This window comes from Lactuca virosa, chromosome 1 (genome assembly GCF_052849685.1).
Source record: "Lactuca virosa cultivar CGN04683 chromosome 1, Lactuca_virosa_CGN04683_v6, whole genome shotgun sequence".
Classification (NCBI taxonomy): Eukaryota; Viridiplantae; Streptophyta; class Magnoliopsida; order Asterales; family Asteraceae; genus Lactuca; species Lactuca virosa.
This window is the reverse complement of record NC_136426.1, coordinates 86,289,443-86,315,229: the sequence shown is the minus strand read 5'-3', so window position 1 is coordinate 86,315,229 and position 25,787 is coordinate 86,289,443. Positions and strand designations below refer to the sequence as shown.

At 37.0% G+C, this 25,787-nt stretch overlaps 2 protein-coding genes across 2 annotated transcripts in view; both read right to left on the bottom strand.

The window, feature by feature from the left end:
* The window catches only part of LOC145149895 (uncharacterized), a 49,668-nt gene extending 27,469 nt beyond the window's left edge, over window positions 1-22,199 (bottom strand). The window contains exon 1 of the mRNA XM_079075243.1: window positions 22,154-22,199. The gene's annotated coding sequence lies outside the window, so the exon portion shown is untranslated. The remainder of the gene's footprint in view (window positions 1-22,153) is intronic.
* A 667-nt stretch (window positions 22,200-22,866) lies between these two features.
* LOC145116435 (uncharacterized) lies at window positions 22,867-24,234 on the bottom strand. Its single transcript, XM_079052784.1, has one exon. It carries the CDS (start codon window positions 24,232-24,234, stop codon window positions 22,867-22,869), a length of 1,368 nt encoding a protein of 455 aa, XP_078908910.1.
* Between the last annotated feature and the right edge of the window lie 1,553 nt (window positions 24,235-25,787).

The following is a 25,787-nucleotide window of genomic DNA, read 5'->3' as shown; positions in this document are numbered from 1 at the left end:
AATTAATTTTCCAACAATTTATGGTATCTAAAATACTTCCATGGTATATTAATTATAAGTTTGATTCTTGGACTTTTAGATATAAGAAGTTAATAAGTTTTCAGTTTTCTTGTTATAACATCCAAAAATACTCCTATAGTATTTTAACCTTTATGTTTGGTTCTAGAATTCTTTTGGTACCTAGGTAAGTTTTAGACTTGTTGCAACATTACAATCACTCCCAAACACATGTTGGTCATATCTCAAATGAATATAGTTGATGAGGCTATATTGATCCCAGGTATGATTACTTAATTGTCCAGGTTTAACTGTAATGTCCAACATCCAAATACTTTTGTTTTGTTCTTCTTGTGATACTCATTCTAGTATATATATTCTGCATGTACTTATACTTTTATAAAATATTGTTATATTTTTAAAGTATAACTCTTGGTCAGAGTGTTTTTATCCCAATGGGTTTATAGTTGTATATCTTTTATGAATGATATACGGAGTTCACTATAAACAATGCTCTGATATCAATCTGTCACACCCCCAAACCAGAACGGCGGAAACGTTTGAGGGCAGAGGACGTCATATAAGTATCACAACACATGCAATATAGTAATTAAAGTACAAACAACCATTGCATTAATATGTATAAGTTTTACATAAGTGTTTAAACATTACATATTCAAACATCAAAGTAGATACAGTAGAAGACAAGAGTCGCAGTACGGTACTAGGTAGTCTTCTCAAAAGCTTCGGGAGTGTACCTGTCTACTGGATTCTTGAGAATACAAGTTATTTTGAAAGAGTAGATCAGCATTTAAGCTGGTGAGTTCATAAGTATTTTAGTTCAATAAAGTATACTCTAAAGTTCTTGGAAAAGTTTGCTGGTTCCTCCAGAAAATCCTATATTTCCTGATGTGATAAAATGATAACCTCAATAGTTCCCTCTGCAATTACTTAGTTTATACCAGTTATATATAACCTAATATCGAATGGACAGTTAAATGGGTGAATCTGCCCTAAGCCCACAACCAAACATGGAACAGGAAGTAAGGCGGAAGTCACACATTTCACTGTGAATCGGATATTACTTATATATAACTCTGATGTATAAACTAAGGAATTATAGAATTAGCTACTAAAGGCCCTTTATGTTATACTAGTTTAAAGAGAGTGAATGACTAGGTTCCATCTGATAAGTAGTTTTAAACCCCCATAAAACCGTTCTGATAAGTAGTTTTAAATCCCCATAAAACCGTTTCTGAATAGTAGTTTTTAAATCCCTATAAAACCGTTCAGTTTTATTTATGGAAGGAGATTAATACAGTAGTATTTCTTAAAAATAAACTGTCGATGAATAACTACCCTAATATTAACCTAGTTAATTAGGGTTTAAAATGTGATAAAGTTGTAACCATGCTGGACTCGAATGAACACGACGACCTACTAGTGTCGAAACTGAATATGTGACATTTGTCACCCCATGGCTGGTCTGTCGGACTGTAGCTAGCAGTCGGGATGTGGGATTGTCGATCCCGTATAGATCTATACACACAATGCCCGCTCCCCCTCCAGGAGATTCTGGTTACAAGGATATAACATAGCAAGTATTTCTATGTCCTGAAGACGTACCATCACATTTTAGTTTGAGTAAAGATTGAATTATAACATTTTCTTGACAAAGTAATTTAGATCTCGTATACTTATCTAGAAAATAGATTTCTCGTTTGTTTCTAATTTAGTTTGTATTATTACCCCGTGTTTGCTAACCCTGGTACGTTGTATTTGTACCCCTGTTAATGCAAACCCGGTATGATGTATTATTACCCTGTGATTGCTAACCCTGGTACATTGTATTTGTACCCGTGTTAACGCAAACCCGGTATGATGTATTATTACCCCGTGATTGCTAACACTGGTACATTGTATTTGTATCCCAGTTAATGCAAACCAGGTATGATGTATTATTACCCCGTGATTGCTAACCCTGGTACGTTGTATTTGTACCCCTGTTAATGCAAAACCGGTATGATGTATTATTACCCCGTGATTGCTAACCCTGGTACGGTGTATTTGTACCCCTGTTAATGCAAACCCGGTATGATGTATTATTACTTCTTTAATATATTATCCATATACTAAAAGTATTATACATATCCTGGTATAGATAAATGAATTGTTAGTACTTTCCTTTCCTAATATACTTGGAATAAAAAGTATACAATCGTGAATCATACTTGTATATTTAGTTTTGAATCATAAATTATACCTATTATAATTTATACGTTTGCTGTGATTAGCTTGATCTCTCCTGAATGTACCCCTTTGCTCAGCATGATACGAAGGTAATGATACCAACTGAAGTAACCTTTTATATTCCCATATGTATAATGTATATGATTACGAAGGAAACGACCTTCGGACAATTTACCTCACCTCAAATCCACATCCAAATAAGGAAAAGGAGATAAGGCAACTCTTTAGTCCTAATCCCTTTAAGTTTTATTTATATACTTATACATATATGAATATGATATTGATAATTATAATTTGAAATAGTTTATACAACCTTTTTCAAAGAATTTAACAGTATTAAAAGAGTTTACATGACTTTAAAGATTTAACATGGCTTTAAGTCATTTTGGAAGTATTTGGCAATCCTTACAAGCATAAGGAAATCCTTTGTGTGATTATTATCACATACAATTATTAACACAATTTAGATTGTGTTCAACTTGTATTCCCCCCCCCCCCTAAAAAGCATTTAAAACCATTAAAAAGGTAGATTATAGGGGTATGAACTCACCTGATAAGTGGTGATTTGGGCGGCGTTTCGTTTCTATAAATGATCTTTCTCGAAGAAATCGTGAGTTTTTTTATTATAAACTGGGCTTTACATGGGCAGCACTCAGACTGGGAAGAGGTTAGCTTCTCGAGAATTTCGGGGCTTCCGGGCTTGCTTCGGGTTTTAGATATGATACCGGGGCTTCGGGGGGTTGTAAGGAAGTTTAAAGGGGTGAAATATGTGAAAAAGGGTGAAAATGGTGTAAAAATGAGTTAAGAATCGGGAGATCTCGCAGCCTATTTATAGGCTGAAGTTCGGACAGGTGGCGAGGGGGAGGAGGAGTCAGCAGCGACGTGGCAGCGAGGGAAGAGGGACGTGTGTCTCGGTTCGCAAGGGGCCACGAGGCCGAGCTCGGAAGTAGCCACGATGCGAGGCGCGTCGGAACAGGAGTGACCGAGCCTTCGGTCCAATCAGAAGAGGACACGGGTCCGACACGGGGAGATCTCGCATGCGAGGTGACGTGTCCGGATTGTGGCCATGCGATTTTTCCCGTTTTTCAAGATTTTTCGATTTTTGTGCCCAAAACTTGCGAAATTCTTAACTTTCGCATACGAGCTCCGTTTTCGACGTTCTTTATATGCACGCGTAGGTAAAGTTATACTCTACGACATTCGTTTAGACTTTGTCGGCAAAATTTGAATTTATTTTTAATATTATTATTTTTAACAGACCTGGATAGGAAATCCGTTAAAAATTCATAACTTCTTTATTCGAAGTCCGTTTTCCTCTGTCTTTTTACCGTTGTACTACTATTGACAAGACCTTCGATTTTTGTTTAGGTTGTGTCAGTTAAAAATTATTCGATCTTTATTTCGAGTTTTTAGCTGTATACTGCTATACTGAAACTTAGAAAAATCATAACTTCCTCATACTAAGTCAGATTTTGACGTTCTTTTTATGAAAGTTCTCGGTTTAACATAATATACAACTTTCATTTAGATTGTTATGGCTAAAAAGCCTTTATTGAAAATTTACTTTTTACACTGAATAGTGTTTTGCCGGTTTTGTCGCGGATCTTCGATTGGTCATAACTTCTTCGTTATAAGTCGGATTTCAGTGTTCTTTATATTTTTGGAAACCTTGTTACAATCTCTACCACTTTGTTCATCCAAATTAAGATTATTGAACAATTTATTTTTGACCTAAATTTGACTGGTGTTGCACATCACGACGCGACCACGTCATGTAATTGGTAGCGTGGTCAAGTGTTGGTCTCGGAGTGGTAGCAGTTGGGCTCAAAACCCTCTATCTTGGGACTTATACCCTATTTAAGAAACATTAGGGCTAGGGTTTCATCTCATTCTCAACCTCCACCCTCTAGAGAGAAACCCTAACTGTGTGTGTTTGTGTTCTTGGTGCCTTAGTGTGTGTTTTCTTGTTGTTTCAAGATCTTGAGTGCTCTTTGAAGAAGAATGAGGTGTTCATTCTTTGTTGTTGAGAGTTGATCTTCTAAGAATTTCCAAGCTTTTGAAGGTATAAAGTTCTCACCTTTCTCCTTATGTCGTTGTTAAGCATGCTTAGATATCCTATTTTGGCCTTTAGCAAAAGATTCTCAGAGTTTTGAGTAAGTCCAACACCTTGGTTTGAATTATTGATGGTTTCTAGACCTTATGATCACATAAAGTTGAGTGCTTGCACTCAACTCAAGCCATGCAAGGGTTTTATGTCATTTTGGTCCCTTTTGATATTAGGGTTCAAGATCTCGATCATTAGAGGTTAAGGGATGGATAAAGTTGGAAACTTTATCCATTCAGTGCTTGAGTCGATCCAGATCTGAGCTTTAGAACTATGGATTTGAGGGTTAAGAGCATAATAGATTAAGTTGTTTTAGATGTGATATGCGGTGCGGTCAAGGACATACCACAATGTGATGGATGAGGAGGACCCATGATTTTTTTCCATGACTAGACCATGAAGCGGCCAAGGGTTTGCTATGGCACGGTGGACCATTGACCGTTAAGTTTTTGACCAGTTTGACTTTAGTCAAACTTAAGGGTATGTTTAGTAGACTGAGTTTGACCTCTATTTGGTGTAGGTATGTAACGACCCGAAAATCCTACCATAAATGACGTTAGTTTCCGTTACGTGCTAGTTATTTTTTTGTAAATGATCTCGGCTTTAAGGTTATAATTCAAAATATATTAAATAAAAGTGATGTTATTTAATATTTAAAAGAGTTAGATAATAAATTAAAAGGTGAATAAATTAATTAATTAAATTATAAAAAATATTTAGGATAAATAAAATCCATTAAAAGTAAAAATAAAATCCAAGAGTCTAATTGCCATTTTAGGAAGTAATGCATGTAGTGAATTTGGATTATAGGGTTTATGTGCCTTTATGGCTAAACTCTAGGGACCAAAGTTATAAAATTGGAATTAAAACACCTCATTTACGTGAATTGTAAATGTGCGTCTCCTATTCTCTTCTTTAATTGGCATTACATGCGATTCTTGTGCCTGCCCTCAACCTAAAAAGAAACGATCGTACTCCTCTTTCGACGGCTGCTTCATGCTCGGCGTAAGTAAGACGATATCGACTCAAACGGGAGACGATATCGACTCAAACGGGAGAAAGCGCGAGAGTGATTGAAAGAACCAGACGACTCAAACGGGAGAAAGCGCGAGAGTGATTGAAAGAACCAGACAGAGACAGGTGTGTGGTGTGTTTCTGACGACTTACTGCTGCAAACCGATCACTGCCTTGTGCCGCAACTGTATGTCGTCACAACACGGTAAACTTTCTTTACCTTTTGTTTCGCGTTTGCTATCATCTTTCATGTAGAATTTGATTCGTTTCTTTCCGGTCCTATTCTTCCCGACATCTTAATAAATGTGTATGTATTCCTCCTCTCGTTTCCGTTTCATGAATGTTGCTGCCCAAACTAGTCTTGTTTATCCTTGAAATATCAACACATGTGGTATCGAATTGTTGCCATTGGTCCTATTCTAAACATCCCCAATTATGAGTTAATAGTTCATGCATATCTAAACCCTATGGTGCCTCAGTATTGTTGTTGCAACACATACATATTTTGTGACACCAGTCAAGTTTTGGTCAAAAATAAATTGATTAATAATCGTAATTGGGATGAACCAAGTGGTAGAGTTTGTAACAAGGTTTCCAAAAACATAAAGAACACTGAAATCCGAGTTATAACGAAGAAGTTATGACCAATCGAAAATCTGCGGTAAAACCGGCAAAACACTGTTTAGTGTAAAAAGTGAATTTTCGATAAAAGGCTTTTTAGCCTTAACAATCTAAATAAAAGTTGTGGACTATGTTAAACCGAGAACGTTCATAAAAAGAACGTAAAAATCTGACTTCGTGTGAGGAAGTAATGATTTTTCGAAGTTTCGGTTTAGCAGTAGACAGCTAAAAATTCGAAATATAAATCGATCAATATTTAGCCGACGCAACTTAAACGAGAATCAAAGGTCTCGTCAAAAGTAGCACAACGGTAAAAAGACAGACGAAAACGGACGTCAGATGAAGAAGTTACGAATTTTTAACGGATTCCCGTCCCGGTCTGTTTAAAATAATAATATTAAAAATAAAGTCAAAACTAGCCGACGAAGTCTAAAGAAAGTCGTAGAGTATGATTTTACCTACGCGTGCATATAAAGAACGTCAAAAACAGAGCTCGTATGCGAAATTTATGAATTTCGCAAGTTTTTGGCACAAAAATCGAGAAATTGTGGATAACCGAGAAATTTTGCATGTCACTCTTCGGACACGTCATCATCACGTGCGAACCTCCACGTGTCCCCTGTTGATAGGAACGAACCTTGCGTGGCACCTTCTGATTGGACCGCAGCCGAGGTCCACTAAGCAGCCGACAACCTTCGCATCGGACACCCCTCAGATGACCCTTCGCATGCGTGGCCTTCTCCCATTGGACCGAAGTCCGGTCCACTTAGAAATCAACACGCGCCTCGCACCGGGTCCGAGCTTCGTAACCGCCTTAGACTTCGGCCTCGTGGCCTTCGCTCCTTCCGACGCGTGTGCTGCTGACTCATCCCTCGCTTCGCCACTTGTCCGATGACTAAGCAGCTTCGGCCGAACCCTCACACCCCTATATAAAGGATGCGAGCCTTCTCGGATGGAAGGGTTTTTCACCCCATTTTTGGCCCTTTTTCACTCCTCTCACTTCCATAACTTCACAAACAACCCCCAAGGCCCCGGTATCACGTCTAAAGCCCGAAGAAAGCCCCGGAGCCCCGGAATTCTCGAGAAGTCATCCTCTTTCCTGTCGAAACTTTGCCCGGTTTGAGTTGGTTTCTCGTTAAATAAACTCTTTACGGGAAACGAAACGCTGTCCGAATCACCGCTTATCAAAGTGAGTTCATACCCCTATAATTTACCTTTTCAATGGTTTTTAAATGCTTTTTAGGGGGGGGGGGGATACAAGTTTAACATAATATTAAATTGTGTTAATAACTGTGTGTGATAATAATCACACAGAAAGTTTCTGTATGCTTTTAAGAATTACTAAATACTTCCAAAATAACGTAAAGCCATGTTAAATTCTTTGAAAAATGTTTTATAAACTATTTCAAATTATAAATGCCAAAATCATGTTTATATATGTATAAATATATAAATATGACTTGAAGGGCTTAGGACTAATGAATTATCTTATATCCTTTTCCTTGTTTGGATGTGGAATTAAGGTTGTGTTATTTGTCTGAAGGTCGTTTCCTTCTTAATTATATATATATATTATACATATATGAGTCTAAAAGGTTACTCCTTTTAGTATCATTACCTTTGTATCAGGCTGAGCAAAGGTGATATTCCATAAGAATTCATGCTAATCAGATAGAACATATAAATTATAATGGGTATAATTTATGATTCAAAACTAAATATACAAGTATGATTCACGACTGTATACTTTCCAAGGAAATTACCAAAATTCATTCAACTATACCAAGATATGTATAATACCTTTAATATACGAACAACATATTAAAGAAGTAAAGATACATCATACCTCGTTTGCATTAACAAAGGTACTATACAGAGTACTAGGGTTAGCAAACACGTGGTAATGCCGGGTTTGCATTAGCGAAGGTACTATACAGAGTGCCCGAGTTAGCAAACATGAGGTAATAATACATCCTGTCGAGTTTGCATTAGCAAAGGTACTATACAGAGTACCCGAGTTAGCAAACACGAGGTAATAATACATTCTGTCGGGTTTGCATTAGCAAATGTACTATACAGAGTACCCGAGTTAGCAAACACGAAATAATAATTCATGATTCAAGTATACTACAATACACTGTTTTACAAGAAACCAGGGTTAGCAAACACGTGGTAATGTCGGGTTTGCATTAGCAAAGGTACTATACAGAGTGCCCGAGTTAGCAAACACGAGGTAATAATACATCCTGCCGGGTTTGCATTAGCAAAGGTACTATATAGAGTACCCGAGTTAGCAAACACGAGGTAATAATACATTCTGCCGGGTTCGCATTAGCAAAGGTACTATACAGAGTACCCGAGTTAGCAAACACGAAGTAATAATTCATGATTCAAGTATGCTAGACTACACTGTTTTACAAGAAACCAGGGTTTTGACTCAGAACAAATCAAGGGTTTACACTTATCAAATACATGTTTGGAAAACTAATTCACTAATATACTGTCAATCATTATTTCAGAATGATTGAGTTTTCAAAACTAATATACATGTAACGTTTAATATGCTTTTTATGAGACTCTATATTCAGGTTGTTTAATTCATTTTAGACAACATAGGAAAGTCCTGACGTTATAACCAGAATCTCCAGCCGGGGATCGAAACAAGTGTGTGTAGATCTATATCGGGATTGACAACCCCGCACTCAGGCTGCTAGCTACAGTTAGATGAGTGACAATTGTTATCACCAGTTTAAACGCCCACAAAGCGTTTGTTTCAGGCCATCAGTCATAGTATGGTTGTAATAACTACTCATTAAGAAGATACTAACAATACGTTAGTGTATAAACAAATAAACGAAAGTACACCTTCAAAGTACCAGTTTATAGAATACAAAATACAATGGTTTAATACAGTTTTCATTAACACCTGGTGGAGCCAGGCACACTCTCAGTTTCAAGTTTTCAAAAAGGAATATAAATACAAAACAGTAATACAAAGAGAACGGTTTATGGGATTAAACCACTTATCCAATGGAACTTAGTCTCTCAATCTCGGTAAACTAGTATAACATAAAAGACCTTTAGTGGTTGATTCTATAATTCCTTAGTTATTACATCATAGTTATACATGAGTAATGTCTGATTGACAGTAAAGTGTGTGACTTCCGCCTTACTTCCTGTTCCTTGTTTGGTTGTGGGCTTAGGGCAGATACACCTAGTTGACTGTCCATTCGATATTGTGTTATGTATAATCAGTATAAACTAAGTAATTACAGAGGGAAACTATTGAGGTTATTAGTTAATCACCTCAGGAAATAGAGGATTTCCTAGAGAAACTAGTGAACTTATTCAAAGAACTTAGGGTATACTTAACAGAACAAAAATACTTATGAACTCACCAACATAAATGTTGATCTACTCTTTTCAAATAACTTGTATTCTCAGGAATCCAGTAGACAGGTATACTCCAGAAGCTTTTGAGAAGACTACCTAGTATCGTACTGCGACTCTTGTCTTCTACTGTACCTACTTTAGTGTTTGAATATGTAATGTTTAAACACTTATGTAAAACTTATACTTATTAATGCAATGGTTGTTTGTACTTTGATTACTATGTTACATGTGTTGTGATACTTACCTTAAGTCCTCCGCCCCCGAACGTTTCCGCCGTTCTGGTTTGGGGGTGCGACATATTTTGACCTTGAAAAAGAAAAACGATGCATACATGTTGGCGGTAATATACTAGTTAATTAATCTTAATTGTAAAAAAAGGAAAAAACGAAACATTAAGAGTACACCTATGGGAGTGTTTACCATTTATTCTTCTGTTTGTTATCATAACATGAAGCTTAATGGACATAAAATTAGTGATCCTTTATGCCTTTATAATGGTTTTGGAATAAAAGAAACGTAAAACAAATACATCACATTGTCCATAACATTTTTATAGTTTGAAAGCCAATAAAACTAATTAAATAATAGATATGATATTGTTTTAATAGTATCATTCAATCCTTTTGAGTGTAAAATTGAGTGACTATAATCCTTTACCTAAAGTCTCGAAGCATATGGTGATTTTTAATGAATGTTGGAATTCTGCACAACAACTTTTCCCAATCTTGCGAGAGCTATAACTGCTAATCTAGACAGAATTGGAAGATGCCCCAATCTTATGAAGTTCTATAAAATCGAGTCTAGTTTCCAGAATGTCTGATGTCATCCCAATTAGAGTTGTATATTTGGTTTTATGCTTAAAACACTGAACGGGGGTCGGGCTGGGAAATTATAAAAAAATAATATAAAAGGTAGAATAAACTAGTATTTTTGAAACATATACTTTATTTGTTAATTGCTTGTTATGTGTGGTGTTTAGGTGGGGCCTTGAGAATTTCAAGTAAGTTCAAGACTTGGAATAGAAGGAGGATTTCTTCAAGGCTAAAGGTGAGTTCATAGTTTTAACTCACTAAGGTTGCATGATTGAAACGTGCAATCCGTAGATGGTAATTTGATTCACTTTAGGATGACCATGTCATTACTTGTTCTTGATGATGATATGATATTTGTGATGCTAATATATGCTTTGTGCAAATGCCATGGTATAACCTAATTGCTATGTTACTTACACTTTGATGAACTTGATGAATATAACATGCTAGCTTAAGTTGCTTGAAATATGATGTATGGTTGTGTTTTGATGTGTTGGTTATGAATACATTGCATTTTTAATACATATTTATATGGTATGCATTACATGTTGTACTTAATGTATAAATGACATTGCGGGGTTATGCGTAGTGGGTTTGGGTAGTTTGATGACCTTTGCCTAAAACCTTATCCGGATCATTGAAGGTGCCTACTAGGTTGAAAGAGTACCTATAGGAAGAGCTATAGCCACAACAGTTGTTAGTTTCCGGTCTTTCTAGATGACCATGTGACACATGGTTTGCGGTCACTTCGGTGTTCGTAGGCTGGAGTGATGTTGGTCCCTCGTTCGCGGCCAGCGCAAACATCACGTGGGAATCGGGAGGTGTATCGGTAGAATTGACACCGTTTGTACCGATCCTGAACGACACCGTGATGTACTTGTACTTTGCAAAGTCGGAGTAGAGAAAGTGGAGTCACGAGGTTGGTGTTTCGGGCGGAAGTCATGAGCCACTTAAAGCATTCGGCTGGTCGTGCACACAAGTAGTGAACGAGGTGTTTCTCTTGGGTTAGGTAGCACTAAGGGACACTTTTCTATCAATCGGTTGGATAGATATAACAAAAGGTTGAACATGTAACAAAATGTTGGTTGCATATTAAAAGGTTGGATATATATAACAAAGTTTGGTTATTAATAAAAGGTTGAACAATTAAAGGTTGCTTAAATATGAAATGTGATTATTTATATGTTACACAGTTGCTTATGTGGTATTTGGTTGATCATATATGTTATGTGGTAGAATTGTGGTTAAACATATATGCATTCATGCGGTTGAATATGTGATTGAAGCATGTTATTTTCTATATGCCTTTAGGACATTTATTTTCTATATGCCTTTAGGACATTTATTTATTTTCGATATTGAAGCATCATCTCTTCTTTCTTGCGGATCCTGTAATCGTTAATATCTCTCGACGTTGGGGGAATTGCTGGTGACCAACAAGATTAGTTACCCCAAAGCGTTCCTAGTTCAAATAGTGTTTCGCGTATTGAGGAAATGGAAGATCATCTTTTAGTGAGGATTGGACTGCATGTATTCGACAAGCCTTGAAAGTTGTTCGTTTATCATTGGTCAATGGCAGAACAGGAAGAGATCTTTTATCGTAGTCTATGTACTCTCACGGGTTATGGAGTCCATGAAGAAAAATAGGTGTACCGATCTTTAACCTAAACTAGTGACAGATAACTTCGTGGTAATGCCAGAAGCAAATATATATATGTCTGTGTGAACGTTAGTATTGGGCCCATGCTATCATAAGCACATGATATATATTTGGGGCTGGAGGAACCACGAAGAATCTTGAGGACCTGGTGATCAGTACTCAGAGTTGGAATTGATGTATGCTTGGTAGACCTTTTTGTATCATTTTTCTCTTTTGTGCTCATGTCGATGTACCTTAAAGGCTGTTGACTTCGACGTTAGATACTAATGCGAGTATAGGAAATCTAGCGTCGGTGTAGTAAGATGTTTGACGTATGTGAAATCTTTACAGATGACCACATTTTTCTTAATGGTGTGGATACCTTCCTTGTCACAACGCGTTTTAAAGTCGTGAGGGCAGCTGATCCCATAAGAACTCTGCAGTTAAGCGTGCTCGGGCGGGAGTAGTACTAGGATGGGTGACCCCCTGGGAGGTCCTCGTGCCAAGTGGCCCAAAGCGGACAATATTGTGATACGTGCTGGAAAGGGGTTGTTACAAATGGTATCAGAGCTGGGGCACAGGTCGATGTGTTCGATAGGGACGTTGAACCCTATAATGGGGGGTGAAGGTGGGTTGCACCTGATTCCACATCGGCTTGGAAGGAGAACGAAACATTTTCCTTATAAGGGGTGTGGATACCTTCCTTGTCACAACGCGTTTTAAAGCCGTGAGGGCAGCAGATCCCATAAGAACTCTGCAGTTAAGCATGCTCGGGCGGGAGTAGTATTGGGATGAGTGACCCCCTGGGAGGTCCTCGTGCCGAGTGGCCCAAAGCGGACAATATTGTGATACGTGCTGGAAAGGGGTTGTTACAAGGTAGCATGTATAGTTGATTCTACATGACTGTGAGGATTTTTATTTCAGCTCATGTGAGTTTTCTCACTATAGTGTAGGACACTAGCTGTCATGTTATGCTTGTTGTCTTTGTGACTCTTGCTCTTATGTTGGTATATGTTTGTGGGGCTGGGCCTGTTGGGTTGGGCCCACTTATATGGTTATTGAGTTTGGACCATTATATATATGGTGTGTGGTATTTTGGGGAACTCACTAATTTTTGTGCTTATGGTTTTAAGTTTAAATGTTCTAGTTACTTTCGGTAGCAAAGGGATGAGCCCGACATGATCACATCACATCTGTTTTTATATTTTGAGATATTCCGCACTTTTGATTTCTTGACTCTGATTTGATGATGTTTGAAACAATGTTGTTTTGCTGTTTTGAGAATGAACTTATTATGGTTTATTTTATGTATAAAAATGAAAAATTTATTGTATAGATGTGGGACGTTACATGTAATTTTCAGAAGAGATGAAATCATGAAATTGACTTGAAATTAACCATTTACTTCATTGATGACATTTGGCAGAACTCCTTCCATTTAGGAATTAGCTTCTGCATTCTTGAAAAGGAAAAGAGATTCATTTTGACATTGCTTTTGAATTGATTGGTGACATATAAAAAGAAATGGGAAAGGGTTTGAAAAAATTGGGTTTTGTCATGTAAGAGAAATGTCCAAATTGAACTTGAATAGTTATCAACAATAGTTAAAAAATATGAAGCTCCCATAATTGTTTTCAACTTGTATGGCCCTCAAAGATCTGCATGTATCAACTAGAAAATTTTATCAGAATGTGAATAATTGTTTGGAAATGATAATCATTCTTGCTTGGCTTGGTGACAAGGAATGCAAGGTTTCATTTCATTATTATTTTTACAGGGAATGAACTACATATTTTGTAATACATATTAGGAAGAATGACCTAATCTTTGATGCCAACTAGAAAAAGAATTTCTATCAACAACATTACATGACAGTTTATAGAAGCTTTTATTACATGAATTGCCATTATGATCAAACAAACTATTACTATCAAGAACATATAGATTTCCCAAAATCTAGCCTTGAGCCACCACTTTATCATTTGCCAAGTCCTGAAAAACACATTGTGTAAGATAAAATTTGAATACAATATGTTAAGTAGTTTCCAAAGATTTCACTGATAGCAAGTTACACTTGAATTCAGGCACATGTAGAACATTTTTGAAGGACTAATTTTGGATTAAGAATTAAACCAGTATGAGTAACAGGTTTAATGGATCCACCAAGAAGAAAAATTGATGTGTATTTGCCAACTGGTATGGAATTCTCTATAAGACAACTGAGAACAAATATGAGTTGTAGCCCTAGTATCCAATATCCATATATTTTTATCAAATCTACTAATTCATAATAAGTTCAATAAGGAGATATTCATAAATGCAAAGTCTCCAAAATGAGTAAAATTTCCAAACTATGGATCCACCTTCTGATTTGATTTGACAAATTGTTTGAATTATTGAAGTAGAGTATTCATAAAATCATTATGATCCTCACTTGAATTCACAAAATCAAGTGGATCAAAAGAGGAATATGATCATGTTGGACTGAATTTGCCATATATGCATAATTGAAATTGTTTTTCTTCTTTTCCTTATACTCCTTGTACCACTTAGGATAACCATTTAATTTGAAGCATACTTCCCTTGTATGAACATTGACTTTGTGAAAATTACAGTAACTATCACAACCCTAAACCAAAAACGACGGAAACGTCCGGGGGTGGATGACTTTCATGTACAGTATCATAACAATTGAATAAGAGTGATCAAAGAAAACACAATCATCATAATTATAATTTGAAATTAGTTAAATTGTTGTACGAGTTACATGTTTCAAAAACAATTACAATATGGCGATAGAATATTTGACTGACGTCTTAGCGTCTCATCCCCGAAAGCTTGTTGTTACCTGTTTTAGTGGTTTCCTAAGAATACAAGTGGTTTGAAAAAGTGTCAACAATTAAATTGGTGAGTTCATAAGAGTTTGTATGAGAATTTGTAAGCCTTTCCTTGTAAAATGATAGTATTTAGTTCCAGAAAAACCAATATTTTTTTAATATGTGTTGTAGTCTTAAAATCCTTAAGAATGAAAGTTGTTCTGGAAAACAGTGTAATGTAGTTTTATCTAAATAATATCGTTGGAAGGTATATTACTCCGTAAACCAAATGTGTCGTTGTTTCCCATGTTAGTTCTTATAACCGTACTATGATTTATATTCCTACTGCGACGTTCTTCAGGCGTCAGAATGTTAACGACAATTGTCACCCCAGAGCTGCCGGTCCAACTGTAGCTAACAGCTAGGGTGCGGGATTGTCAGTCCCATATAGATTCATACATAAGTGTCTCATTCTATTACGGGAGATTTTGGTTATAATTCAGGACTTTTGTTGGTACTTTAGTAAGTACTTGAAGACGTGTCTCACAAATAACAGATTCAACGAGTTTACATGTAATGAAATGAAAAACCCTTTAGTAAATGAAAATATTACTTTTCCATAGAAATTTCAGAGTGTATAATAATTATACTTTTAAATAATTATTTATTTGTCCCAAAATGGTATAACAGTGTAATGACCCATAAACTATACCTATTATAGTTTATATTAAACGTTTCGTTGGTAATGAGAATCTTTGTGTGTAAAATTATCATTTTTCTTTGATAAAATAGAATGAAATAATTATATATGTATTTTTATATAATTATACGCTTTGCTCTGTTAATTACAAGGTTCATAAAAGTAATGTAATAACTTCATTTCTTGTAAATAATACTTTTGCACAATTTAAATGAAGAAGTTTGTATAATAATTTGGATTATTAAACGATTTTACTTGTATTACCCCCCTTAAAACATAGAAAAATCTCGAAAACTGTAGGGGTATGAACTCACCTTAAGTGTGATTGTGGTTATATAGGGAGGTGATGGCGAAGATCTTCAAGTCAAAAACACTTGAAAGTGGTTGTATCCTATGAGTTTTTAACACATAGTAATGTGTATGAATGAGATGAACTATCAATAAAGGTGTTTAAAAACACTAGATTAATAAAAGAAATACTTACAAAAATTCTTAAGAACTATCTTGACGTATGCTTCCCTGGAAATGGTTGAAGGTGTTACTGGGGAGAAATGTATGAAGGTTTGAAAACGTTTCTTTGAGAGAAATGGAGGAATTTTTTAAGATGTAAATGAGAAATGGGAAGGTGAGTTCGACCTAATATATAGATGAGGGGGTGAGAGTGATGTGATGTTTGCATTGGTTTGTGTATTTTATCTTATTGGGAAAGGGATCAACCAACCACATTGCAACATCATTGGATCAAATTGGTGATTTCGGCCAAGGCATGACCGAAATCACCTTGTACACCACCGAAATCACATGTGATTTCGGTCTAGGCATGGTTTTGGTCTAGCATGATTTCGGTCTTAGTGTGAATTCGGCCATGGCATGAGATTTCGGTCCATCACAACCGAAATCTCATGGTTTTTGATTCCCAAAACCGAAAACTCTTAAGCAAGGTATAAATTCATGCTTTATGACTTGTCTATTTGACTTGCTTGACTTTTGTTGACTCGAAATAGTCAGTTGTCACAATAACGATCTCCATTACTCCAGTTTTTAAATTCATATTTAGGTTTATAAGGAAATTGTTTTCTGTCATTCATGTTAGAATTGAATGATTTAGCAAGCATGACAAATACTTCATTAGGAAGTGAAAAATTAATACGAACTTCCTTTTGTTTCTCAACACTTAGGTCCACTGAATACGACTTATGAGTAGATGGAAGAGGATCAAGAACAAGAATATGATTTCTTAAACTTTCATACGTATCATTGAGTCAAATAAAAATTTGCATAAGACAAGTAACTGAAGTGAAATCAGACATATATAGCTTTAGCAGATCCACAACTACATAGAGGTAATTGGACTAAACTATTAAAGTGATCCCATAATTGCTTGAGTTTCGTGTTGTATTTGGAAACATAAGATTCTCCTTGATTTATCGAGGTAATTTGTCTTTGAAGTCGATAGATCAGAGGACCGTTGCTTTCTCCAAATAGTTCTTCAAGTTCTAGCCACAATTCGTGAGCAGTTGTTGCGAAAATGAAGGTATCAACTATTCCTTTCGAAATAGCATTCAATAACCAGGACCGGGCCATGTAATCATTATTGATCCATTCATCAAGCTCATTGCCTTCTAAATCAGGCTTCTTAGTTGTTCTATCAATGAATCCAACTTTCTTTTTGCTCCTTATGCAATTTTAATTCAATGATATATATATATATATATATATATATATATATATATATATATATATATATATATATAGACACACACACTAGACTAAGTTATATTTTGGTACCCTTTATAATATATAAAGTATCAGTCTAATATTCCCCCGCAAGCTAAGTTCGGGATGAGACCTTTAGCTTGTTCTGTAAAATTAAAAATCTTTGAGATGATAATGGCTTAGTGAAGATGTGTGCAATCTTGTCATCTTTAGAAAATAAATTTAACAGACAGATTTCCCTGTGCGACTTTTTCCCGAACAAAGTGAAAATCGACGTCTAACATGTTTTTTTTCTCACGTGAAACTCCAGATTCCCTGACAGGTAGGTCGCGCCTAGATTATCACACCATAATGTCGGGGTTCTTTTCATAAGGACCCGAAGCTCATGTAACAAGGTTTGTAACCATATGAGTTCAGCGATTATATCAAGTAAGGCTTTGTATTCAGATTTGGTTGATGAATGTGAGATAGTCTTTTGCTTTCTTGCAGACCAGGAGATGAGATTCGATCCGATATATATAGCATATCCCCTCATGGATCGACGATCATATAGACATCCAACCCACCCCGCATCAGATATGACACTGATGTTAGTAAAGGTGGAATGAGCGTAGGAATGGAAAGAAGTTCCAGAATTTTGATGGATGTGAAGACCGTATGTCGAGGTTCCCTTTAAGTATCGGAGAATATGTTTGACGGTAGACCAGTAGTTTTCTGTAGGAGAGTGCATGAGCTGACACACTTTATTAACAACATAGGCGATGTCAGGTCGGGAGAGGATAACATGCTTTAAGGCGCCCAAAATCTAGTTATACTCGACCGGATCAGAAAGCGGAGAGCTATCGCTAAGGGCCAAATTGGCATTTGTGGCAATTGGTGTTGGTATTGGATTTGCATTTGACAGTTTGGCGCTCTCTAACAGGTCCATGATGTATTTTTTTTTTGCAAGAGAATGACATTGTTACCTTGTTGTAGAATTTCGATTCCCAAGAAATAAGAGAGTCGGCCCATGTATTGAATGGTTAAGGCATAGCTGATATTTTGAACTACCCGGTTGATGACTTCCGGATTATTACATGTCAAAATAATACCATCAACATAGACAAGCATGTAAAGGATAGTATCCGACTTGGCATTAATGAAGAGGGACGGGTTGGTTTTCGAACCGTAAAAGCCAAGATGTTGTAGAGCATCGGAAAGTCTTTGGAACCATGCTCGGGGAGCCTGTTTTAGGCCATACAGTGATTTGTGTAAACGACACACGTGATCCGGTTTTTGAGCATCAACGAATACCTGAGGTTGCTTTAAATATATGGTTTTTCGTAGGTCACCGTGAAGAAAAGCATTTTGCATGTCTAGTTGTCTCATATGCTATTGTTAAGCTACGACAAGAGAAAGAACAATCCGAATGGTTGTATCTTTCATAACGGGACTAAAAGTCTCATGATAATCGACACCCGGTTGTTGACGAAATCCCATTGAAACCAACCACGCTTTGTAATGCTTAATGGCACCTGTTTGATCACGTTTTACATTATACACCCATTTGCAATCAACAACATTGGATTTTAGGACACGAGGAACTAACGACCATCTTCCATTCCGGATAAGGGCCGAGTATCCATCATCCATGGCTTGGCGCCATTGAGGATATGCATTGGCAATGTCAAAGGAGGTGGTTCAGTATGAGGAGTAGAGGTTTTAGTGTGAAAGGAGGATACATTGTATTTGGGATTAGGTTTGGGGTATTGTCGAAGATTGGGAGAGCAGGTACGGGAAGTAGAGGTGTGTTCTGAGTAAGAAAGAGATGGGGTGGTGGTATTCGGTTCGGGAACAGTGGGTTCGAAAGTAGCAGGTTTAGGATATGATTTAGTAGTGGTGGAAGGGGAGGGGACGGTAAGGGAGTCGGTATAAGGTTGGTTATAAGCCTCGAAAGCCGAAGTGGAGGGGTGTATATGGGAACGACCATTATAGGTGTGGATAGGAGAGTACACGGGCGGTGTATGGTCGGTATTGAGTATCTGAGGTGAAGGATTGGGAGATGTAGGATAAGAGGAGTAGTAGGGTATGGTGAAACTAGAGGGTTCCGGAGAGAGAACGGGTTTAACGAAAGGAAAAGAATGTTCATTGAAGCGGACATGGTGAATGAAATAGATTCGTTCGGTGAAAGGGTCATAACAACGATAGTCGTGATGGGAGTGGATGTAGCCAAGGAAGACACAATATGTGGAGCGGCCGTCCATTTTATTATTGTTGTATAGGCGTAAGTGAGGAAAACATTGACCCCAAATATACGCAAAAACGAGTAGTCAGGGTGGGTAGTGAAAAACGAGTTCAAAGGGTGAGGTATTAGAGTTGGTTCGAGTGGGCATTCGATTAATGAGGTAGGTGGTGGTGTCAATGGCAAAATGCTAAAATTTTTGTGGGACATGAAATTTGGCAAGAAGAGTAAGGCCGGTTTCAACGACGTGCCGATGATGGCGTTTAACAATACCATTTTGCTCACTGGTATGGGGACACGAGAGGCGATGGGTGATAGCCAAGAGCGGAAAATAAGGAAGATAGGTTGCGGAGTTCACCGCCCCAACCAGTTTGGACAACTTTGAATTAATTGACGCTCAATGGGAAAGAGATTGTTTAAAGGTATGAAAAACGTCTTATTTTTGTTTTAATGGAAAAAAAACACATGTATTTGGTGAAATGGTCAACAAACAAGAGAAAGTAACGATGACTATGAGCAGAAATAGTAGGCGTAGGGCCCCACACATCACAAAACATAAGATCCAAATATGACTGCTTTTAATATTAGAAGATGACAAAGAAAGTTTGGTGGATCTTCCAACAGAACATGAATCATAAAAAACACTTAGAAAAATTGTTTGACAAGGCTAAACGGTATCAAGAACACGTGGAATGTAAAACTTGTGGATGTTGATGCCCCAGCCGATGATACCAAATAGTGGAAGACGCACGACATGTGGAGAAAGAGACTTTAGGTTGAGCACTTGAGAAGTTGAAAGAGTAGAGACCACCATTACTTGGCCCCATGTGGAGGATCTTGTCGGTAGAAGCGTGCTTCACACAAAAAGAGGTGGCATGAAATTCAAAATAAACATTAAGGAAAGAAGATTTTGTGTTATAGATGGAACATGATGGATTCTTTTCAGATTAAAGTTTTGTTGGGTGAATGAAAGCTAGAAGAACCGATGTGTTAAATAGGTAGACCTATACCATGGCCAACACGGAGGTTATCCTCGGTATAATAGGCTTCTGTGCGATCAAAACTAGAGATATTGGAGGCAACATGGTGATTAGAACTTGTATCTGTGATCCAAGTGTTTGAAGCTTGTCGGTTGTAGTCAGTAAAATTTGCAGACAGTCGTCGAATGGTGTTTGGGTCCCGGTTCGGGCAGAGAGACAATAGATGATCGACGCCACACCTTTTACATGTGTCATACACAATGTTTTAATTAGATGCCCAACTTAATTGGTTGTGATTACCTTGATTTCGGTTGTTGTAGTTTCCACATCCTCGATTGTTTGATCGATTGTTTTGAGGTCGATCCCGACTATTATTTGACCGATTTGTGAAGTTGGCTTGCGGTTGTGACGAGCCAAACGGCTGAAGTTGAAAACCTAGTTGTGTTGCCGATTGTTGAACGGCCTATACGGCTGCGGTAGAGGTCATCGAAGAGGAGTAGCCGTTAGTCACCGCCGGTTTTCTGATGCTCGCGGTGGTAGTGAAGGCTTGTGCCGGCGGGACTTCTGTGGATGACTTTGAGATCATATAATCATGATCTAGTAGGAGGGCATGGAGATCAATGAAAGCAATTGATGCTTGAAGGGCGAGAATTGTTGACTTGAACCTGTTGTATTCTTCACGGAGACCGGGTAGGAGAAGCATGAGAATGTCTTTTTCCTTCATAGGCTCTCCAATATTTGCTAGGGAATCCGCATATTCCTGGGCTCTAGTAAGATAGGCAGCCGATGATTCATCCGGTTTCATTTGAAGTTTTAGAAGTTGGGTCTTCAAGGTTTACTCTCTGGAGGATGTATGAGGGGCGTAAGCCCGTTCCAATGCTAAGCAGAGATCACGAGATGTTGTGCCTTGGACGTGTTGAAAGGCACTTTCAGAGATTGTGGAGAGAATAAGAATTCTTACGTGAGCATCATTGAGAACCCATGTTTTATAGTCTGGGTTTACTCCTATCGTGATTGTAGGAGCTGCATCCTTATTGTTTGATGGTGTGCTGATCAAATTTGTTGACGGACACGCGGTTGTACCATCCACATAGCTAAACAAATTGTTTGTAACAAGGAATGGCGGGAGCATTGTCTTCCAGTATCCATAGTTTGTTGAGGAAAGCTTGAATCCAAACTTGTGTGAATTATGGATTGTCTTGGCTGCAATGGTTGCCATCTCTTGTGAATATGTCGTCGCCAAGGAGGAAGATTGATGAGGGATGGCGGCAATTAGGGTTAGGCCAAAAGTGCAAACATATGATTGTGTTTCTGTATATAATTCAATGATAATGATACAAGGATATATATATACTAGACTAAGTTAGACTTTGGTACCCTCTACAATATATTAAGTACTAGTCTAATGCACTGCATGTAATTCTCATAACCAGAAAGATGAGTAGATACCAAAAACATATTTGGATCATTGTTTTTGGAATTAAGAACAGGATTATTAATAGAAGAAGAAGTGGAATTGGAATGATGATCGATAACAGGACTCAAATTCATGATTGCGGAAATGTTATGGATCAATTGTCTGATACCATTCTAACTAGATAGAACAGAGTAAGGTAGAATAAGAACGAGAGAGAGAATCAATTTCACGTAATGAGATCATTGATCTATTTATTGATTGAGCAAGTATTTATATTACAAACTATATTGCCATTGTTTGCTTATTAACAACTAACTAACAGCTAACCATCTAACTAACTTCTAACAGAATCAATAATCACATGCTGATATGTCATAAACTCACATGATGCTCACGTGCAATATGATCAACAGATATGGTAAATGATAAGAAGCCTCGGTAGATATCTTGAGTACACACTAAAGATGACTTACCTCAAATAATAGTTAATACCAATGATTCATTAGAACTTGAAGAAGCTAGTTGAAACCTGACTGAACCATTGGGTATCTGACTCTTTGGTAATGTATGCCACCTATCAATGTACCCCATCGAGTCCATGTCTAAGTTTGGAAGTTGGCGTCCTTTAAGCATTTTCAGGATCTTTCTGGATCTACCAAGGAGCTGAGCTGCAATTCGGATGCTCTCTTCCCTTTTCTCTATTGCATCTTCATGACACTTCATAGTTAGGACATGTGGCAAGTTGGTAAAGCAAGCAAATAGCAGATCTGCGATTATGGTTGATATCCACTCAAAAAGCTCTTCATCTCTTGGACAATTTTCTTGCTCATTGCAGTGAAGCAATATACTTTGGCTAATCCTATACATGGAACTCGCAGCAATGAACTTACGAAGTGAGTGGTCCAGACTTACATTTTTCCTTTTCTTGAAATGTATCACAATTTTTACTGCTTCATCACCCAACCATTTAAGAATCTCCTTTGATGTTTTTCCTTTACGAGCCTTCTTTTGAAGATCAATTTGTAGCCACCTGCAGTATACTTCAACATCTGTCCACACACGTCTTGCTGCTTTTCTTGCTTTTACCAAGTCACCATTTTCATTAAGGCTTTCTTCAATATGTCTTACAAATTGAAGACCTTCCCTCATACAATCAAGTAACCCCTTGACATGACAGTTTGCAGTTTTAGGAAGTGAAAGGGCAATGGCAGTTAATGTTACAGTTACTAGGCTCCAGCAGTTCTGCATTTCTTCTTGATGTAAAAGGTGGGACTTGGTCATTGTCGAACTCTACCACTCCGTAAAATCCTGTAGATTTCTTGAGAAGCTTCGTAAGATTTCTTGGCTCTTTCTCTTCAGCCTCATGAAGAAGTCGATTTATGGAGTTGACTGTTTTTCTTAATATTCTCTTTGAAAGCTTTGTGTCGGCTTCAATTTGTATGACATAAGCACTATATTCTTCCACATCTAGTATCACATTGTTATTAGATACACTTGGTTCTTTAAATCTTTTCAACAATGACTTGCAGAAATAGCAAAACAAAGAGAATAAGATCAAAGAAGATCTGGGAAAGAGACATATTATGTTACATATAACCACAACCGTTATCTGAAGCGCAATACAAACGTTCAAAATTATATTTCTAATGTTGCGGAAAACCTTTGTGCAATGGCGACTTGGGATATACGTGACATGGCTATGTTTCCACAACTGAAGCCTTTCAATCCATACTTTTTCGACTCTGAACACATTTAGATGGTTCTTGCTCAATTTTGTGGAGAGGTTGAAATGACTGGTCGCAGTCAAACATCTAAAAATTGGTGCTATACTACCAACTATTGCCCCAACTAATTGCAAGGTAACAATCACATTGATTGACCAGTTATAATCTGAATTTCCATACTGGAAGTTTGATAAATCATTAAACAGTGTTACCAAAATAACAACTGAAATGCAAGCAAGAAGTGAGCATATGACCCCAAAAGCAGAAGAGACCGGTGAACAAGCAGTTACAAATTGGAGGTTACCAGTCTCTGCCATCATCCAATACTTTTTAACATACCGAATGAGTCTCTTGCCAGAGAAGTTTATCTCTTGAGGATCTGAAGCCAATCCGTGCAACTTCTCATAGTGGTGTTGTAAAATTCTTCTAGATGCTGGAACTATCATAGCTACTGAAAATGGCCATGGAAGGGGAAGTATCAATATTAGCAATTGTATTGGGGTTGTGAAAGGCCCGGTAGTACTGAATTGGATCCAAACATTTACACTAATGGTGATTATGAGTATACCAAAGGCTAGCATGTTCATTAGAAGTTCCTTGTCATCCATAAGTCCTAAAGATGGGAGAAAGTTAGCTACCATGGTGACCAAGAAAATGATGCTTGCAGACTTTGCGATCATATAAACTGTGTCAGACATGTCGGTGTCTAGGTCCACTGCTAGCTTCATTGCAATTGCTATCAGTGTGATAGAAGCAGCATTAATTGTGAAAAATCTGCATGGAAACCAAAGTTTCCATTGTCGAAAGCCTTGGAAGGCATCGGCTGCCATTGCAAGAGTGCAAACCAGTGATGCTACGCAAACATACAATCCTACCCAAGGCATCGCATCCGCACGAGATTTCCATTGCATCTTGACAAACCAGAGAAATGAATACTAAAGTAAATGTAGTACAACAAGAGCTAACTGATTCTTGATACATATAGGAATTTAAGAAATATATATCTGTTTATAAGTTCCAGGAATTTGTGATCAAGACTTTTATTTTCTATTTGTAGGTCAGTTTAGAATGTAACATTCCTCATTCCTCCCTCTTTCCTTATTGACGTTAGCAGGTGGTTGAAAGCTTCTTGGTAAACGGATAATGTAGCTAAGCTGGATCCAAAGTAAACGCATCAGGCATGCATGATTGGAATATCATATTAAGAAAATATTCCATTTAATTGAGGGATAGTAACAACAAGAATAACAAATCCTTGCTTCATTTCCACGCCTCCTTAAAGAATGGAGGTCCACAATATTTTTATCTAATAATGGTATGTTGATATAGATTTTATTATAATCACAAAGACCATTTTAAAAAAAATAATATAAATGTTGTGTAAATGTTTTTTTTCTACCGCTCAATATAGTACACCATGGAATTTATATAATAATAAATTTAACTAAAATGTAAAATAATTAATCTAATAAAAAATAATATGTTGTGATTGCATAGAATCTCCTAAATAAAGTTCATTTTAACTAGAATAACAGGGGATTAGGTCATAAAATAGAATTGTACCATTTGGTTTGTCTATTTTAGGTTATTGTTCTTTTTCTCGAAATGCATAATCACTATAATTTCAAAAAATGTCACGCTATGGGTCGGATATGATATGTTCCCCGTATCCGAATTCGGGTGAAAGTCGATAATATGCCTATCTATGAAGAGCCGAGACGCAATCCGGATATTAACAAGGCAAAACTTGACGTTCAGGTAGGGATGACAACTTTTCCTTAAGAATATATGCCTAAATCCGACACGGTTCGTCTTGAGCTCACTTCCCTACAAGTAAGGATCATAGAACGAATGAAAGTTAAAATGAAAGTTAGAAAATTCCAAAGGGGGAACGCTAATTAATTACAATTACTAGCGAAGCTCACTTTCAAGAAGGAGATAAATTTGACAGTTGTGCCAAATCTTGGAAATTTATATTTCGCAATAATTTGATAGAATTAAATACATAATCAACCATGTCATCATCAAGAATCCATGATTTCGTGTGACTAACCATTAAAACAGAATAAAATAAAAATATATTGTAAATTTTGGGGGCAATTGAAATTGAGGTCAAAATAGCAAAACACTAGCTCATTAAGAGCTTTCGGTATTAGTCAATAAATATCGATGGCACCAAGATTACCTACTCATCTTGGGTAAATTGTCCAAAACTCATACAAAAGGCTACAAAGCTCTCCATAATATTGACATGACACCTGCACCCAAACCCAACGATGCAACCTACGAATCGTGGTCTGAAATCGATGCCCTTGATCTACAACGATTCAATGAATATATGGTACACTTTGTGACAGCCTCCTAGTTCGCACTAGTTCGCATT

Excerpts from the sequence above, each read along its gene's own strand:
- LOC145116435 (XM_079052784.1), bottom strand. The coding sequence starts at position 24,234 with ATGGCAGCCGATGCCTTCCAAGGCTTTCGACAATGGAAACTTTGGTTT.